The sequence below is a fragment of the Melozone crissalis genome, unplaced genomic scaffold (assembly GCF_028551555.1).
Source record: "Melozone crissalis strain CALT ecotype California unplaced genomic scaffold, PUWL_Pcris_2 ptg000042l_1, whole genome shotgun sequence".
Classification (NCBI taxonomy): Eukaryota; Metazoa; Chordata; class Aves; order Passeriformes; family Passerellidae; genus Melozone; species Melozone crissalis.
This window is the reverse complement of record NW_026535820.1, coordinates 19,181,337-19,196,241: the sequence shown is the minus strand read 5'-3', so window position 1 is coordinate 19,196,241 and position 14,905 is coordinate 19,181,337. Positions and strand designations below refer to the sequence as shown.

The 14,905-nt window shown below is 34.0% G+C and overlaps 1 protein-coding gene across 1 annotated transcript in view; it reads right to left on the bottom strand.

Annotated features, from left to right (window-relative positions):
- Positions 1-14,905, bottom strand: part of SMCHD1 (structural maintenance of chromosomes flexible hinge domain containing 1) — a 69,071-nt gene that overhangs the window by 20,276 nt on the left and 33,890 nt on the right. Inside the window, exons 20-32 of the mRNA XM_054285180.1 lie at positions 14,511-14,655; positions 14,197-14,293; positions 12,531-12,603; positions 10,751-10,890; positions 9,650-9,784; positions 8,603-8,830; positions 7,794-7,942; positions 6,988-7,076; positions 5,765-5,883; positions 4,968-5,135; positions 3,774-3,899; positions 1,794-1,873; positions 315-472 (exon numbers count right to left, since the gene is read on the bottom strand). Of these exons, the coding sequence (XP_054141155.1) occupies positions 315-472; positions 1,794-1,873; positions 3,774-3,899; positions 4,968-5,135; positions 5,765-5,883; positions 6,988-7,076; positions 7,794-7,942; positions 8,603-8,830; positions 9,650-9,784; positions 10,751-10,890; positions 12,531-12,603; positions 14,197-14,293; positions 14,511-14,655 (1,707 nt within the window). The remainder of the gene's footprint in view (positions 1-314; positions 473-1,793; positions 1,874-3,773; positions 3,900-4,967; positions 5,136-5,764; positions 5,884-6,987; positions 7,077-7,793; positions 7,943-8,602; positions 8,831-9,649; positions 9,785-10,750; positions 10,891-12,530; positions 12,604-14,196; positions 14,294-14,510; positions 14,656-14,905) is intronic.

Here is a 14,905-nt window from a genome sequence, read left to right as displayed (position 1 = left end):
GAAAACATACATGAACAAGCTCAGATCATATTTTAGTAAGACAGAAAAGAGATTCTTAGTTTTATCGTTTATAGATGGATAAAAGGAGCAATTTGGAACAAATAAATAAGAGGTCTTTTGAAATGCTTTCCAAAGATGACCTACATATCTCTTCTGTCCAAGTGTTACACCTCAGACACAGCTGTTACAAAGGACTGAGAAAACAGACCAGAAAAACAAAACAAAACAATACAGTAGGCAACCCCCCAAAATAATTTTCCACAGTTTTCAAAGCTCTTGAGTGATTGATTTCCACCAAAAAGTCATATACTTACCAGGAAAAGTACCTCCTGCTGGAAAAGAAGGACTTTTGTCATATTTAACATTCAGGCAGATAGGTTTCTCAGGATCAGGCAGGACATTTACTGTGATTACAAGACAATCTAATATGGCCTTGTTGTATGAGGCTTTAATCTGTAAAATGTGCTCTCCCCTGCAATATAGAGAAATCATAAAAATGGATGTAAAATCTCTTCTGAAAAGACAATTTTCAACTGGCTTAAAGTCTGAATAATGTACATGAAAGCATGCTAAACAATATCTAGTAATGTAGTAGTAAAGAGATGAAAAAAAAGGAACTGTTAATGCAATGTCAGGTAAGTATAGTCACAAGTTATTCTTAAGATATTAACTTGTTAATTTTGTGTTAATATATCATTATTTTAATCACATTTCATTGCCTGTAAGACACTAGCAACTATAGCCTCAAGCAGCAGACAGTAAAGCAAAAAGCAGTTAAAATGGTGAGAAGCATTCCACTTTGATAAATTTCCAAAGAGTGAATCCAAGTACCATTCACATACAACAAAGTACACTGAAAGTATATAATGTCTTCAATGCTATCAAATAACTAATTTTCTTTACAGTATTAAAAATTTAAATTCTTAAGTTTAAGGTTAATTTTTAAAAGTTTAATTTTTAAGTTTAATTTTTAAAAGTTTTTTCAAAAATTCCCAGTCTTTTAAAAAATACAGCTGGGAATATAGTATTTAACTGCACAGAGGTTGTACTTCCCAGGCAGTTTTGATTATGCTGTAAATAGCATGGTGTCACACCTGTTTCTAACCTCCAGTAGTAAATTGACAACTAATATTCATCATCCTTCTACCAAGTCACAGACATCATAAATACACTGAGCACCATCAACAGCATTTAAAACAATGCTGTTTTAAATTTCCAAATGCAAGAGTACTATGAGTCAAATCTTCCATATTTGAATGCAAAGAACAAGCACTTATTGCTAGTTTTAAATAACCTAAAGCCAACCCAGTCTTGCTCTGAAAACTCAGGGATATAGGGAATGGGTTGCAGAACTGTGAATATGAGGAAGATACAGGAATGATGAATTTGAAAAGCCATATGGGACCTAAGTGTGTAAGGGAAGCTATACATGAAGTGAGCATGAAGAAGCACAAGATGAAGAAGCAGGAGCCACAGTACACATATCTGCTGGAAATGAGACTTGAGCACTTGAATTACAAATAGGAAAAATGAAAGACATCTATTTAAAATTCCTTTGGACACTCTACCCAATCCTTTAAAACAATGTCTAGCACAATAAAACAAGATTCAGAAAATTACAGCAGCAGCTTCTCAATAGATCAAAAGAAGCAGCTACTGAATTTTATTTAGTTAAGCACTTAGATTTTTGTAACTTACTATCTGGCCATCCACTTGCATATGGAAAGTAAATCTTAGCTCTAGATTAATACTTAGTAGCACTTTATGAAATCCATCCAGTTTTCACTACTTACCTAGGTGCGTGAATACTAAAAACTCCCAGGTTAGCCCTACCAGTGTCATCTGTTTTATGCTGCTGGTTTGAAGGAACAAGCTGTCAAAAAAAAAAAAAAAATCTTTCAACAACACAGAAACACTCTGAGGACAAAATGTTTATCTCATTTGCCTGCATATGTCTGTTAATTTGAGCTGTAGCTAAAATTTGTACTGTAAGTTAGGGAAAGATATACTGTTATTAGGACAATATTAAGGAAGAGGGTTCAAATTCTCTACCAGATTTTAAAAGCAATCACTTCATCTGAACTAGGACACTTTCTTCATTAATATATTCAAATATTTTATAAATGTTATTTCTTAAACTGCTACTGATGCTATCATATCATCCACAGCAGATGTTAATCTGAGTGTATTTTCAGATCCAAAAACTTTCTACAAACAATTTAGTGCTTGTTACACTGTTCCTCCAGTTCTTACTCAGTTTTGGATCTGTAAGATAAAGGAGTAGAGGGAACACATGCTACAACTTCATAGTATCAGGCTTTGGAGACTTAGACGATGGAATCTGAAATACAGAGAACATCTTATTTGAGAATTTCCATTCCCAAAATCTTCTCATTTCTTTTGAGAGACTGTGCATACCACCTATTGGAAATGCCAAGGCAGAGCATGCTGTAATAAACACTTTTATAACAATGTTCAACCTTGGCTTCCAGAGCACTTTCTCCTGGACACAATCCCACTCAGCTAAAGAACATGTGGACTCTAAGACATGCTGCTGGTGTTCCCTGGAAGAAGGCAAAAAATCTGAGAAGACACAGCATGCCACCCCAACGTCTCTTTGACCAGGCAGCACTATCACACAGTGCTACTGCCAAGGTTGTGTCTTCTCTCAAGAACAAAATAACTAGAACCCACAGTGAGCTTCAGCTGACACCATAAAAACAGTAGATGGTGCAAAGAAAAAAAATCTCCAAACTGCAAGGCAGGCTTCTATGGCAAGAGAGTAAAAAAAGACAGAAAAAAAGTTCAGGATATCAAGAAATCTACTTCAAAATATCCAATTAAAAGAAGTAATAATAGCATAGTTAAATTGGGCAAAAGCTAAGGTTGTGGCACAGCGTTGGAGGAGTGAGCAAAAGAAGGTTCTCTGCTGTTGTTTCTTCTGAGAAAACTGAGAAATGCAAATGCACGGCAAGCAGGAACAAAAAGGGAACAGGACCTGTCCTGAATGAAAAATGTTTTGTCCAGAGGTGGATGAATATATCCTGTGTTGATAATATATATATTCAATATAACAGTCTCTATACTGGCAGGTAGGAATGTTTGACAGCTTGACTTTCCTTTTTTGTACAAACACAGGAATAAATTTTTAATGAATGAAGTATTCTGTCAAAGTCCTTCCTTTGTACAGACTAAAGTGAAAACCATCTGATACTCAAACCTCACTTATGGAACAGACAGCAACCACTTATATCTGGGCTAGATTTGCATCCTCATTGTTTTAATCTCATTTATCCTGCTTTTCACAGGATGATCAAGTAGGGCCCAAACCTGCTGACCAGCTTTACCTACAGACCAGTAAGTCATACATTCAGGAATCAAAATCAAAGAACCACCAGGTAACAATTATTTGGTTGCTAGTTGAGACTGTACCATTGTCATTACTATCATTCATTAAATTACCTCTGATAACATGGGGGATGTGGTGGTCTGATGTGCATGCAAAATTTGGAAAAAAGGTTCTGTAAAATATCTGGAATGTATTCGAATTGTACTCAGGTCCTGTCCTATCCAAATTTTGCTATATTTGTGGGTTTTGTCCCGGGACCAGTTTATGATATTTGTTGTCACAGTTCTTATACAAGATTAGTTATTCTTTTGTGATCTTACAGTATTTTATTACATTTCAAAAAATGTCCTGAAAATTAACATGCCATAGACATGACAACAAAACTTGTGTTAAACAAAGTTTACCTAATAACGCCAATGCTTACCTTTAAGTTGCTACTCTTTGTAAGGTTGATTTTGACATTAGGTTCAGGAGTTGGATTTCCCCACTGATCACACAACTGAACAATAAGGGGTCTCTGCAATTCTCTACCATTAATCACTGCCACAGGCTGGAAGAGACACAAATACAAGATACTCAAATGATGATAATCAATTGTACATATCTTGGACATTAACAGCAGTTCAGGAATCCCCAGAGCAACAGTGTCCACCTCTCCCATACTATTTGTCTCCCAGAACAGCTAGACCATGATTGTATGGTCTACAATGGTCTACAATGGTATGTAGGAATGTATTTCTAGAGTTTGTTTAAATTCTCTTTTTAGAATAAAATGCACTACTTGAATTAAATGGCATGGGTTACTCAGGGTGATGTGACTAAAAGGAAGGACATGATTCTGAAGGGCCTCATCGATGTTCTTGTTGTAGGAAGAGCCATGGTCTAAAAATTTTATTTTCTGATATACTTGAACAGCTGCCTAGAGAACAAAAATAGTTATGCGACTTCCTGAACCTTCTGTTTAATTTTCTTCAGTAACCTCCTTCTCCATTTTCCCAAAACACCAATCTTGATTCCTGTCCTCTATTCAGACAATTTTCTTTTTTCTGCTTTCGATTTTCTATTCTGATTTCTGCCAAAAGTTGAGCACTGTTCTTTGAATAGCCAAAGTAAACACTGAAAAATAATTTTAAAAACCTAAGGCAAATAGATGTACAGCACCAAAAACCTCCAGTCATTCCATTAAGTCTTGTACTCCATTGTCTCTAAGTGTTCACTTTCTGACAGCAAACACTTGTAAACTGAAGTAAATCTGGGACTGCCATCCTACATCCTGAACATCAAAAAAACCCAGTAAGAGACAGAGAGATGAGCTGCCAGCCATTACTACCACTAAGGATTGTATTTCTGGAAAACAGCAGTGAAAGATGGGTGTCAGGATCCAGCCCACAGTAAAATTACTGCACTAGAGAAAAGTTACACTACCTGTAGAAAGGCAAATGGGGCAGAATAAAGTTTACAGTACTTAAGGTTGTAAACATACACATATGAGTTAGATTACTCCAAAATAAGTTTACTTTTAAAAACCTAATGGAGCTAGCTATTGCATGAAAAATGGAATTAAAATACCTGACTAGGGACCATGTTGTTTTTTCTAAAGCAAAATTGTTCAACTTACCTTTTCTAACTCTGGCCAATCCACAAGCTGCAATTTAGCTGGGGATCCTGCTACTAAATTCACTCTGATAAAGTCAGAAAACTCACGCCAAGCAAAACACAATTCTTTGCTTCCAAGTAAACAGGGTTTGTACCGAATACCTTTTACTTTCATTGTCTGAGTACTTTCCTATTGAGAAACAAAGAAAATTTTATCAACAACAAATACAGCAAAGTAAAACTTACCAGTATTTTTTTAATATAGCATTAATGCTATAAATACTGTTTGGTATTTTTACTGTGAGACAGTGGACTAAAAATTAAACTACAAGTTCTATTCCTTCTCTTAAATTTTAATGAACTTCATGAGTAAGAAGTGACACATTTCAAACTCAAGAATTTCTCAGAAACTTGTTTTTCAGGTTATATCCAGTGAATTTTAAAAGGTATAGATACTAGTACATTCTACAAGGTTTTTCAAAACATCTTAAAATCAACTGTACCAACATAAAAAACCACAGAAGACTAAAAGCAAGATAGAAAAAACAAATAGAACAATGACCTAGAAACAAAGCAACCCTGACTCAAGCAAAGAGTAAACCGGCCTCCACATTTTACAGCTGCAGCAGTGATAAGGTTTTTAACAGATGCAGCTGTGCTCCTTAGAACAGGATCATACAATTTTAATGCTTTCAGCAACCAACTAGCATGTCATTTGAATACCTTTCCACATTTTTGGTTTAGTTCTGCGTAACAGAATTAAGACAATTACCACACAAATGCCACAAAGGAGTAAACTATATGACATCTTATAAATACCTGCCAAGTTATTTTCAAATTTGATTTATCAAGTCCAGGTCCAGAAACTCCTAGGGAATTTACACATGCAGATGTCATTGTCTGAACCTGATTTCCAAACTGATCTGTAATCATTACATCTGTTAAAAAAGACGATGATGATTAAAATAATTATTAGGATGATGACCTCAGCAGCTGCTTTAACAAAACATTATACAACATATGGAATATAAACATACACAACACAGACACAATATAGAAAAAAATTCAGTAACTATCACTACATCACAGGCTGAGGTTGAAGGGTATTTCTGGATGTCACCTGGTTCAAAACCCCTGCTCAAGTAGGGCAACCTCGAGCCAGTTGCAGACAGGCAGCTTCTGAGTATCTCTAAGGAGGGACACCACAAATTCTGGGCAATCTGTGCCAGTGCTCAGTCAGGCTCACATTGAAAAAGTGTTTCCTGATGTTTGGGTGGAACATCCCACGTTTCACTTGGTGCCCACTGTCTCTCTTTAGAGTCTCTGAACACACCTAGGAAAAGCCCCACTCCAAATCTTTTACACTCTCTTCAGGTTTTTATATACATTGATAAGAAGCCCCAGTCTTGTGGGTATGAATCAAATGTATCTATTTAGTTATATCCCGTATTTGTGCTTCCCAATTCTTTTTATTCAAAGATTATTTCTTACCAAAAATTAAAAGAAAAAAAACCTCAAAATTGAAAGCGTTTTTCAACCTAGTTTTTTTCTCTATCTCTTTTTGTTCTTATGTGCTTTCTTCATTCACACCCAAGCTTTTAATGTTCCAATACTGAAAGACTTTAATTTCTCATTGACATGTGGTAACTGCATACAAAAATGAGAAGAATGAGAAGACTGATCCCTAACATGCCTTCCTCTGAAGTCCATGCCTTAGCAACAGTCTGAATGCTGTTAAGCCTTTGAGATTTCAGAATACATGAACTAAACAAAAATGTATGAACTGTTTGAACTAAGTGTGATGAATGTCCTGATGTACAAAGTAAGAGGTAAATTTTATCAGAGAGTAACTCCAGAAGTGTAAAATGGCAATTCAGAAGTCTGAATATCTTTCTGTGAATGAGAATGTAAACCTGTTTTTTTATTAAAGTAGTTGAAGGCAATTTACTCTTGATGACATCTGTATATATAACAGTCTTAACAAACTGCCAAGAAAAAGAAATATATCTTAGAAGAAAACAAAGAATATGCAAACAACTTACCGATTTCACTCTGCAGTTCTTCACCCATCTGCAGTGTGTTTGAGCCTTTTAGTTTACATTTAATGTGTTTGGGTTCATCAGGAACTGGTCTGAGTACATGAAAATTGAGTTATCTCTCTCATAATGGTAAATATAACATCATAGAAGGCGTGATAAATATATTTAAGAATCTTAATGCTTTGTCATGCAGTGTATTTTATTTTCCTACTGCACATCTGTGAAATGACTAATTGCTGCAAATTTACCCCTGGCATCAGAGTGCTGTGAATTAATTAATTATAACCTATTAAAAATCACATGAAATACACTGAAGTAATTTAGAATCAGATTCCTCTTAATAAACTTTATAAGATACAAGTCTTAAACACACTAAGAGTGATAAACAGGTAATTTTAAGGTTCAATTTACAGCCTGTCAGTTTTGACTCAGAAACCAGATAAGAATTAACTTTGTACGGATATCTCTTTCTCCTCTGTCACCAGTCACCTTATTCTGTGAGCTAATGTTTACTTCAACTTTACAAAAAAAAAAATCAACAGTCTTCTTCAGTATATGTATATTTACATAAGTGATTATAGGGCTGGATGCAAGTCAGTAATCACAATGGACTCTTTCACATAGACAACGTTCTCACATTTAATAAATTTACATAAACCCTTCCCATTTCCCAAGCTGACATTCTCCTGTTAATTTGCCAACCACTTTCATTATTTCAGCTAAAGACTTTTGTTTTACTCCAAAGTAATGAGATCTACAATGCTATGCCAATAACATGGTTAATAAAGAAATATACCAAATGAACAAACCTGACTGTGAATGCACTTTCCAAAGACACGTGCTCATCAAGGTAAGTAATTAGACAGTAACGTGCATCTTTTACTGAAGTTGGTACTTTTACATCAGGTAATAATCCCTGCATCAACAGCTCTCTGTCAATTTTAGGTGTCCAGTTGACCTAAAATTAAAATTTTATAAATTAATCAAAAGCTAAATTATAAATGACTAGCTACATAATGCATCTGGAGCCATTCTAAATATGCTGATGTAACATACAGGCAATACCAGCTTTCAATGGAAAGCCTGGACATTTCTCAGCAGTAACTAATGCTATCTGCTGAAATACAGTCAATTACTTGAAAAAAACCACAAGCAGATCAAAACATACATTAGGTTTCCCTCACTGAACTTGAATTAGAAAAGATACAAGTGTCATATATTTGGTGAATCTCTATGTTTGTTTTGGACTCCTCATAAGTGCACACATAAGACAGGGAGATAAGATAGGCAAGCAAGCCTTCATGGGGAACATGCCTATTTAAAGTTTCTAAATGTTGGGAAGGTCCTGGATCTGAGGAATTATACCTCTGTGATAATTATTTAATGCATTTAGGAGAAGCACTGGAAATACTAACCTGCTTTTCATAATATTACCCTGAAGCATTACTTGACATTTAATTAATAAAAATATAAAAAAATAAAAGGAGAGTTAAGTTTCAATGTTTATTAATACAGTTTTGAGGAATATTATGTAGTAGTCTGATATTTATGGATTTTAATGGTACCAGCTTTGTGTTTCTCCCCCATATTATGCTGCTGTTTACTCAAAAGTACTTGCCTTGATTTTTTCTGTAGCAGCTGCAGTTATGGGTATTTCCCTTTCTGCTTCATCATACATTTGAAATATAAGTTTATTCATGACTTGGCCAGCAACACAACTGATTTCATCCTGATGTTTAATCTGAAGAGCTTTTTGTCCATTCATACTTAAGACCTGTAGTCTTGCAACGTGACTGCTAGGAAGAAGTTTAATAATCTTTTCCACTGGTGGCACATCTTTGCAATTCTATTCATGGGTAGAAAAAAAAAAAAGACATATAATTAAGATAATTAATTTAGATATGCATACACATAACACCATAATAGCCTATGGCTCTACTCAGAATTACCAGGTATGACCAGGTGTCATGAAATCAGCTTGACTTGGCAAAAGTAAATCAAAAAGATACGCCAATATAATTACAACTTCTAACAGATACTAGAATCGATGTTAGCTGTTTAGATTTTTTCTATTCCAGAAGCAGTAGGTTATAAAATTTAAAAAATACACTTTAAGCACAATCCTAAGTATCATTTCATATAATTCCTCTTGCCATACTAGTATTTATTTACACATTTTTCCAGAGTAAAACACACATGGGTCTTATTTTCTCCAGCAGCATGACTCTCCTGACTGCCAGAGAACTAGAATTTTCAATAGCATTTAAAAAATTCATACTTCATGAGCTTTGAAACTGAAACACTACAAAAAACTATTGATTGCCATACTGATTCTTACACTAAAACGTTTATGCAATGAGGGCAATTTGTGAAAACAATCCAGGAATTAAAAAGGGGAAGAAAAATCCCAGAACACATGCATCTTTCTGAAACACCTCAGGGATTTAACAAATAGAGTTAGAAGTGAAGAAAAAAAAATGGAAAAAACTCTTTGCCTTTTTCTAATTGTCTAGTGATAAAAAAGCATAGCCACCTGATTATGAGGTTTATGACACCAAAACCACTAACTTTGGTGGAGCTAAGCTTATTCATAAAAAATGCTGGCAAGACACTACAATAAACTTTTCAATCTTTTGTTAATACAAACATTCCAACCAATACTTACAAGTACTTCAAACCTGGCTTTCAATATCTGGTCTTTCTTGATATTCTGTACATGTATAACTGGACCAGTTAAAATGTTTGTTCCTCCATTACTGCAGTCCACAGAATACACAGGAAGGTCTGAAGCACCTAAAAACTATTGAAAATGTAAGATTAAACATCAAGTTTCTTATACAGAAGTACCATGATTATTTCAGAAATGATTATTCGCAAAGTCCAAATATATATATATAATTCTTTACAGAAAAAAAAATATATTTCAGTTTTCCAACAACTGTAAGACAACTGGAAACAATTGGAACCTGTATTTTTCTGCAGGTGATAAGAGATGTGTGGGAGAAAGGCATAAGTTATAGAAATAAAGTATACTATCTATTCACTTGCTTTAATAACCCACAATAGTCAGACTCTTCTGCCATTATGCAATAAATTCAATTAACTTGTGAAGTAATTTGCTAAACATCACACATTAAAGGAATTTAAATATCACATTCATCATATCACTGCAGACCCAGTCTACAGGAAGAGCATGTACCCATAAAAAGAGCAAATGGAATGCAGCCTATTTTGCAGTGGGAAAACACTTCTATATATCCTTGCTGAATTTCACTAGAATTGGGGAAGTCACTTTCTTGAGTCCAAACAAAGATGGCCAAAATGGGAAGGTTTTTTACCTCCTAAAGTCAGAGCAAGATACGCATTCCCTTCTGAGCTTATACTGGTGCTTGTGATAATTTCTAATATTATTATTAGAAATTATCATAAGCACCAGTACACTTATAAATACCAGAAGTAAGCTTTCTGAATAAATTTTAACATTGTATATGATAAATATGGTCTAAAATGCCTCAAAATTGAACCTATACATCCTCACATAATTTTCTCTTCCTTTTCTAAGGTCATGTTCCACTGATTCTAAAATTTACTGAATGGCTCATAATACATAAGAGGTAAGAGAGTCACAGTTATGGCTAGCAAGCTGTAGAAACTTGGAAAGCATTGCTAAAGATATTAAATTCTACATAGATTCCAACACAGATTCTTCTTCCAACCCTTTAAAAAGCAAGAATAAAAATCCTTATGGCTATGAAATTAAGTTTACCTTACAATGAACAATCAACTCTGGCTGTGCTGTTATATTTCCTGATTCATCCAATACTTCAACCTGAAAGGGAAAAGCTGTACCATTTTCAATCTTTAGAATTTCTGAATCTGGTTTTACTTTCAATTGACGAGGAGGGCCTGTAAAAAATGCACAATTGCAGAACAAAAGTTACATTCTGGATAACTTGTGAGACACTAAATTTAAGTTTTTGCTATCTCAGAGATTTTAAAGCCAAGCTACCAAGATATCTGTGGTAACAAACCATTTCAAACAATTCAGGTATATATATTGGTTTGTACTGGAAAGTTCTACACTTTCTGTCCTTCAACACATACCATCTGCCCACCTTCTGAACTTAGTAGAGTACCCTTAAAAAAACACAATGAAATTCAGAATATACAAGGTGTAAACACATGATATAATTTTGTTTACATGCTATATGGATTCACATTCATAAAAAAAAAAACTTTGAGCTTTCCTGTGACATGATAAACGCAAAAAAATCAATGTTGAGATAGCCAATTAATTGCCAAAGCTATCACAGCTACAATCTGCATGCAAAAAAATGCAAAAGAAAATTTTGATGTCATTACTTAGATAATAAAGTAAAGCTATTCAGATAAGTCTATCTCCTGGAACACATAATTATTTTATAAGTTTTTAAAAAGAGAAAGAAGTAACAGATTACTATTAAAAGAAAGGTTCTGAAAGAACAAAGATGGTAATTTTTCAGAAGCATCCTTTATGCATGACTTATTAAATCTTCTATTTCAAACTCACTAGTTGAAGAATGAGACTGAAATAGCTTTTATTATTCCTTCCTCAAAAACCAGCTTACAAAGCCAAGGATTTAACTCAAGTGAGAAGAAAGAGGCAGTGAAGCATCTCTATATTGTCGAAAGCAAAATGAAGGACGAAGGTAAATAACAGTCCAAGGTAAGTAACAGCAACACACAACACAGTCTGTCTCAAGTCCAATCATTTCACTGTTTTCTACATAAACCCTTAACTCCTCAAAGGATAAAGATTAATGGACTAAACTCTGCATTGTTGGTCTTACAAAGTAGAAGACAGTATCTATGCAAAATGAGATGGTCAAGCCTGAAGTCTGGTAATCTGGGAGGCCAAAACTTAGCTTTCATACTATACTTTACATCCCAAATCCAGAAAAATCCAGGTAACAAGGGATAACAAGATCTCATGTAAGGGACTCCTCTGAATCAAGACATCCAGAAAACATAAAATTCTGGTTAGGGCAGTGTCCTTACACTCCTCTATGTTCCTGTCTTGCATTATGATAAATTCATGTAACATAAAAATTTCAGACAAAATTCAATTGCCAAAGCATCCCCCTTTGCTCAGTTAAGAAACTGAACGACCACTTATTCATTCATAAAAGGTTTTCTGCAAGGAGAACAGGTCAATACTGATTAGTACAGGTTAAAAGTCTTAATGTTAAAGAAAAACAAGAAGATAAGAAATTCATTCGTTCAGTGGTGCTAGATTAAAAAAAGATTTAAAGTAATTAAAAGACAAAAATGTATCTCAAATAAGCAGACCAATATTCCAGCCCCTAGAATAGTAGGTAAGATTGTACTGTGAGTACAGTGATACTCCTGCCAAGAATGAGATGCTCTTGGCTTTATTTCCTTTCTAGTCATCACCTGAATCCTTTTTTATGCCTCACTAAATATTTTACTTTCTTGGGAGAAGCTTTCGTTAATAGTGTCAGAATAAAATTTAACAGAATTTCACTAAATATTTTAAGGATACTTACCAGGCTGCAATCTTATTTTAATGACTTGTGTATCTTCTTTCAAACCAGGAAGAGTAATCTTCAGATTAAAGTTCTAATGAAAAGAATATTTTAATTATTAACCTTAAATAAAAAAATAAAGGTTAATTATTAACCTTAAATGTATTAGTTTCACATAATCATGTCAATTTGTATATATGTTAATTTCAGAAGTCCCTAGAAATTGTCTTACAGTGCTACAAAAAATAAAGATTTTTTTCTCCTGTACTGACACCTCTTTTCCATGTTATTATAATCAGAGATGTTCAATTCAGGATTTATATGTTAAACTACATGATTCTGAAACTACGAAAAGCAGCGGTCATAACTTTTCATTTCCTGCTTAGAGGCTGTTTAATTGGGGAAAAATATAGCAGTTAAAAAAAAAAGTCTTAAAATAAGGGTCTGCAAGTTCTGTGTTTGTTATTCCTTAGCAAGGCATCGCTATCACTGTCCATCTATCTTTGATTAAGGATGTAAGAAAAATAACTGCTGTAAATTGCATCACTAAAACAAATTTTCACATTAAAATCAGATAATGAAAAATAGTAATAAGAATAATTCTTTTAATTATTATGGTACAATATTATTTCTATACTGCAAATTCCATAAATTATTCTTGGTCTTGCCCCTCACCAAATTTATCTCTTGCTAAAGTCTGGCACATTTGCTCCTATACACTTTATTTCTCATAATTCACTCCATTTTATGCCATTGTTCTTGCCCTTTACCTTAGATTATGAACTCTGCCTACAAAATTTACTACACTGAACACCCTTTAATTTTCAATAAGCAGGTATATATGCTCTTTCTCCTGTTCATACATCTTTCCACCAGCAACATTATTTGCTATTTTCTAAGCAACAATATCAACAGTAAAATGGGATATCTCATCTCCTAGCTTTGTTATTAATACACTAGACTATCAGACTAAATGAAAGGATAGGGACCTGGCTAAAATACTGTCTAAATATGCCTTATAAATAATTTAAAAAATATTTTTAAAATATTTAAATCTATATTCATCAAAAGCATTAAGATCTGTTTTATGAAAAAAATCTTTTTAACATGGAATGTACATTTTGGGTTTTACAGTAAAGTAGAAGCTTGACACGGTGCTGAGAATCCATCAGTAACAGGCTGGCTTTAGATAACATAAGTGTGTAAGTGGATAAGCATAACTGTGTAAGTGCAACAAGAATAGTGGAAACAATTAAAGAAGCTTGAGCAGACACCCTGCATATTAGCTGCTACTACCCATCATCTGAACTAAGAATGTAAGATTTCATTTGCTTTAGCTCCCTATCATCTTTCAGTGCAAAAGTACCAGGATGATTTGGTTTAAACCAATCTCAGCACTAGTTCAAACTAAGACAGCTGATTTGGTGTGCTGGGTACACTCTACCACACATCCATGCATTGCTCAGCCCTTCTAGCTCCAGGTCCCATCAGCTGTGAAAAGAGTGCAGGTATGGGAAATACAAATTGCTCCAAGTAGAGCTCTAAGAGATAATTTAAAAATATCCCAAGAAATGTCTGTAGTCATTAGTGCAGACCAAACTTAACAATTTATTTCCCATAAAAATTATTTTCTCTGTCTCTTAGTAGACAGAGAAAGTTTACTTAAAGTTTAAATTTATTAGCCTACCTTGCCCTGGCAACTATTTACACAGCCTTTAGCAGTAACACCCTTAATGACACACTTTGTTGCCACAGGTATGTCTTCATGCTTCAGTGTTAATCCACTAGAAAAATATATAGAAAACACAAGAGAACCAGTTTAAAAACAAACACAGTGTTTTAATATACAAGATACTTTCAGACATTCTTATGAACATTAAAGGAAAAATATCAGTTAATTTATGTGAGAAATTCCCAGAATATCATTCAGATAAACCCTAAAGTATTATTATATTATTGTCATATAAAGAAAGGGGAAATAAAAAAAGATGGCTGAATTACCTAGCTTCCAGAATTGGTCTAATGCGATTTGTCAAGTGTGTTGCATGACCAAATTCATCCTGCAATTCCAAAGGAATACTAAAAGGTACTCCAATTCGAAAAGGAAGCTCCAAGAGACCCACCAAAAATTTCTCTGGTTTGCCCTCTAAGAGAAAAGAATAATACATTTTTAGAAAGAATTATGTGTGCTCCTTGGCTTTTTCTTGATTAAGGCTGCAATTAAGTCAAGAGGTTTCCAGACACAAAGTAAACAGGCTGTTCAGAATACTGTTATAACCAAAGTTATGCTTTTGTTCTTTTTTTAATTTACACTGAAATAAAAACAGTGGTTAAAATATAACAGTAGGAGACTACAGTATAAGAAACATAACAAGATAGTCAAAATTCCCAAAGTA